The sequence below is a fragment of the Panthera onca genome, chromosome D4 (assembly GCF_046562875.1).
Source record: "Panthera onca isolate mPanOnc1 chromosome D4, mPanOnc1 haplotype 2, whole genome shotgun sequence".
In the NCBI taxonomy this organism is placed as follows: Eukaryota; Metazoa; Chordata; class Mammalia; order Carnivora; family Felidae; genus Panthera; species Panthera onca.
In genome coordinates this window covers 31,547,512-31,552,499 of record NC_138351.1, presented here as the reverse complement: position 1 = coordinate 31,552,499, position 4,988 = coordinate 31,547,512, and the positions used below count along the sequence as shown (strand labels likewise).

General features: G+C 41.4%; 1 protein-coding gene across 1 annotated transcript; it reads right to left on the bottom strand.

Moving 5' to 3' along the window:
- Window positions 1–3,298: 3,298 nt before the first annotated feature.
- LOC144614181 (uncharacterized) lies at window positions 3,299–3,774 on the bottom strand. The gene is made up of 2 exons (XM_078436877.1): window positions 3,670–3,774; window positions 3,299–3,575 (listed from the first exon to the last, which is right to left on the bottom strand). The coding sequence occupies exons 1-2, from the start codon at window positions 3,711–3,713 to the stop codon at window positions 3,299–3,301; spliced, it is 321 nt and encodes a 106-aa protein (XP_078293003.1). The 5' UTR covers window positions 3,714–3,774.
- Between the last annotated feature and the right edge of the window lie 1,214 nt (window positions 3,775–4,988).

The window sequence follows — 4,988 nt, the reverse complement described above, 5'->3', positions numbered from 1 at the left end:
AAATTAAGAAAATAATTCCATATACAATTGCATCAAAAAGAATTTAAAAACCTAGGAATCAATTTAATGAAGAAGGTGAAAGTCATGTACATTGAAAACTATAAGACATTAATGAAAGAAATTAAAGACACAAATAAATAGAAAGATATTCTGTGCTCATGAATTGGAAGAATCAGTATTATTAAAATGTCAATACCAAAACAATCTATAGATTTATTATAAACCCTATAAAAACTCCAATGCCACATTTTACAAAATTAGAATGATCCTAAATTTGTATGAAAACAAAAGAGGTCCCAAAAGCCAAAGCAATTTTGAGAAAGAGGAACAAAGCTGGAGGTATCACACTTCCAGATTTCAAACTATATTACAAAGCTAAGGTAATTAAAGCAGTATAGTGTTGGCATAAAAACTGATGTATAGATCTATGGGAAAGAATAGAGAACACAGAAATAAACCCATGTATATGTGGTCAATTAATTTACACAACAGAGACAAGAATATACAATGAGAGTGTACAGCAGAGGCTTTCATCTAAATGGTGTTAGAAAAACTGGACAGTCACATACAAAAGAATGAAATTGAACCACTATCTTAGGCCATACACAAAAATTAATTCAAAATGGATTAAAGACGTGAAACCATATAACCCCTAAAACAAACAAACAAAACAACAACAACAAATACTCCATAAACAATAAGCTCCCTGGGAATGATTTTTTAAATCTGACACCAAAAGCAAAAGCAAAAAAAGTAAAAATAAATAAATGGAACTACATTAAACTAAAAAAGCTTTGCACAGCAAAGAAAATCATCAACAAAATGAAAAGACACCTGCTGAATGGGAGAAAATAGTTGCAAATCATATATCTAGTATGGGACTAATATCTAAAATATGTAAAGATCACACACAATTCATTAAAAAAAAAAACCCAAATAATCCAATTTAAAAATGGGTAGAAGATCTGAATAGACATTTTTTCCAAGGTAGACTTACAGAGGGCCAATAGATACATGAAAAGATGTTCAACACCATTAATCATCAGAGAAATGCAAATCAAAACCATGAGATACTTCTTCACACCTGTTAGAATGGCATTATCAAAAAGACAAAAAATAACAAGTGGTGGCAAGGAAGTGGTAAAAGGGAACCTTTGATGCACTGCTGGCAGGAATGTAAATTGATGCAGACATTTTGGAAGTTCCTCAAAAAAATTAAAAATAGAACTACTGTATGATCCAGCAATTCCATTCTTGTGTATTTATCCAAAGAAAACAAAGCACTAACTCAAAAAGGTATATGAACCCCATGTTCACTGCAGCACTATTTAAAATAGCCAAAATACAGAAACAACCTTAGTGTCCATCCATGGATGAATAAAGAAACTATGAAAACAAACAAAAAAAACTATGGTATATATATAGATACACAGATGCCGACAGACACACAATGGAATTTTATTCATACATAAAACAAGAAAGCTTGCTATTTACAAAACTATGGATGGACCCAGAGGCATTATGCTAAGTGAAAAACCCCAGAGGTATATATGGAATCTAAAACAAAGTTTTTTTAAACCCAAGCTTATAGATACAGAGAATAGATTGGTGGTTGCCTGAGGCTGGGGTTGGGGGATAGGAAAAATGAGTGAAGGGGGTCATAAGGTAAAAATAAATTATAAATTAATTAATTGCATAGTGTTGTGTAGTGTCTAATAATACTGTACTGTACATTTGAAAGTTGCTGTGAGTAGACCTTGAAAGTTAACATCATGAAAATAATTGTAACTATGTGGTGATGTTAACTAGACTTAATGTGACTTCAAAATATATACATTTGGGGCGCCTGGGTGGCTCAGTCCGTTAAGCGTCTGACTTCGGCTCAGGTCAGGATCTCACAGTCCGTGAGTTCCAGCCCCCCAGCCCCTCGTCGGGCTCTGTGCTGACAGCTCAGAGCCTGGAGCCTGTTTCAGATTCTGTGTCTCCCTCTCTCTCTGACCCTCCCCCGTTCATGCTCTGTCTCTCTCTGTCTCAAAAATAAATAAACGTTAAAAAAAAAAAAATATATATATATATATACATACATACATTTAATTATATCATACACATGAAACTAATTACATGTTATATGTCAATTATATCTCAATAAAGTGATAAAAATTTTTAAATGGAAAAAAAAAACCCACATAGTGTAATAACTTGAAATCTAAAGCATGTAGCCTGTTAGAATTGTGCCAATGTCATTTTCCTGGTTTTCATACTGTGCCATAATTATGTACAATGTTGCCATTTAAGGAATCTGGATGAAGTGTACAAGGTCCTTTCTGTACTAACTTTGCCTGTGAATCTACAATTATTTGAAAACAAAGGCTTTAAGTTAAAAAAAAAAAAAAAAAAAAGCTAATGGGCCCTATCAATGGATTTCACAGTCAATTCAAAGAATTGCCCCAATAATCCATCAGTAAAAACCCTAAGGCTCTGCATGTGTTGTTTTTATTTGAAGAGGCATGAGGGGAGGGCGGAAATGTTGGAGAGGAATCAACCGGACAATTTTCTCACCGTTCCTCTCTTTAGTTTATATAACATATAGACACGTGTGGGTCAAAGTAACAAGATTTAGAATTTTTAGGTCAAGGAGCAGTATGAAATTTCCTACCTCTTTAGCTCATAACTGAACTCATTTTAATGGATTATACATGCTTAGTCTCCCGGGGGCTTTCACAGACTCGCAGCCGCTCCAGTTGGCACAGCCCTTAGTTCCGGCCTGTCCTCGCGGGCCTTAGATTGAAGTCCTCCTCGCGCTGTGCTCGCGGTTCGTGCTGACGAGTGTCACGCCCGCGGCCGTCCCCAACTCGCGCCAACCGCTGTGCTGGGACGGAGACCCCGAGGGCCAAACGAAGGCCAGGGCGCCGCTGGCCCACGGAGACGCCTCCCGGGCTCCTGGCCTGAGCGGGGCTGCGGAGCCTGGGAGGAAGCGGCGCTCCTTCCCTCCATAAATCGTACCCCTAAGGAGAAAAAGGTCACGTGTGGACAGTCGTGGCGGAGGGCCCGCCGCCGGGGTATTCGCCGGGCATAGTTCTCAGAGGCCGGGCCGTGCTGTCCCCTTGACGCCTTGGCCGCTGCGCACCGCATTCGTGTGGGAGGCGGGGCCCACAGCAGAGTCTCCCCCTAGTATCCCTGAGTATCTGACTGCGACCATTCTTCACGCGCTGGGCCCAGCGGACTTCCGGAGTTGGACGTCGAACGCCAGTACCGCTGGCGCAGAGAACCAGGGGGCGCGGCTTGTTTGCGGTCCGGCCTAGTGTGACCAGACCAGCAAGCGGCTCCACACGCGCCCCGTTAAACGCAGGCCCGCGGCCACTGCGGCTGCGCTTACAAGAGCCTCCCCGCACCCCGCAGCTCCTGCTGTCCGCGACCCCTGCTTGATAAGCACCCCTACCCCACTCCCCAGGGCCTGAGCCCTTCGGTGGGGGTCATAGCCTGACCCAAAGGCAGAGAGAACTTGAGTCCCTCCTGTGCCAACGCGCTCACTGCACACGAGCCAGTGTCCTTCAGGGCCACCTCCTTCCTGGGGTCTGTAGAGAGTAACAAGACCGTCCATTGAGGGTGTGCAAGGGAGGCCTGCCCACATCTCCCGACTTTGGGAGCCACGGAGGAGAGGACTAGTACTTGGAGTCCTTCCCTTCGTCTTCAAGAACCACAGTGGCTGCCATCCTGACTCCTACTTGGCAGAGCTCTGGGGGTGGAGGGGTGTATCTTGGGAAAAGAGAAATTTCTTGAGTGCAACTGATCAGAAAAATCCAACCACATTTTCTGAGCCAATGCCAAGATCCTGACTCCGTTTCCTCTTCAGCTGGTGCCTAAACCTAAATCCCAAGAGCAGTTTGCATTTCCTAGGATTATTCATTGCCCTTTTTTCCGTTTGAGCATTTAAAATTCCTGTAATTCATGGAGCACTTAAGACCCTCATAGAAGTAACTGAATGTTTACTTAACACTGGGGTCTAAGCCCCTTCTAATTTTGTGCAGCTTAACTCCTGGCAGGGGGCTGCCTGCACTATTTCAACATAAATCTAGAAGCAGGCAGTGGAAAGCTCCATGTTTTACCGTCATTGCATGTTCTGGGACAATTCCTCTAGACCAGCCCTGAACCCCGGAACTACTGCTATATTGGGTGTAGTGGCAGACTATCCTGTGCAGTGTAAGAGGTTTAGAAGCACCCTAGGCCTTCCTGCACTAGATTCCAGGCACTTTGAGTTGTGACAACCAAACTCCTTACCACTGATCTTGGGAGGCAAATAGCTGTTTCTAGAACAAGGTCTTCAAGTAGTGAACTCTCAACTTTCAGCCTCTTTTGAATTATATGGCATAGAATTTTGAATCGAGCCCCCATCACTTCAAAAGGTCATTTTATGTTCTGGCCTCCACCATTTCTGCTGTCTGTGGTCACTTATGTGGTTGTCCACACCTGTTTACTACCTTTTTTGGAATCTCTTATGATTTTATCTTTATCAGGGTACTGGTATAGTTTGCTTATTAGACTTATTTGGGTTTGCTGAAATTCTCTTTAATGTGTAAGGTATTTTTCACCAAATTTTGCACATATTCAACCACTAGTTCTTCAAATAATTTGCCTGTCACATGAAATATTTTGTAACTCTCCTTTTCACTCAGTTACATGTTGGATCAGTTGATATTTTCCAAAGATAACTAAGGCCTTGTTTAAATTTTTTAAAACAATTTTCTTTCAAATTTTCAATTCATAACTGCTGATATACATCTATAATCTGCACTATATTATTAAACTCACCCCTGGCTTAACATTACACATACTTTTTCAGTTCTAGAATTTCCTTTTATTTTTATACTTGCCTTCTCTGCCGAGGTGCCCACCTGTTCCCTCATTTTTCTCCTTTGAACCTTCAAACATATTAGACAAGCAGCTTCAAAATCCATGTCTTGTAATTACAACATCTGGGTCAATTCAGA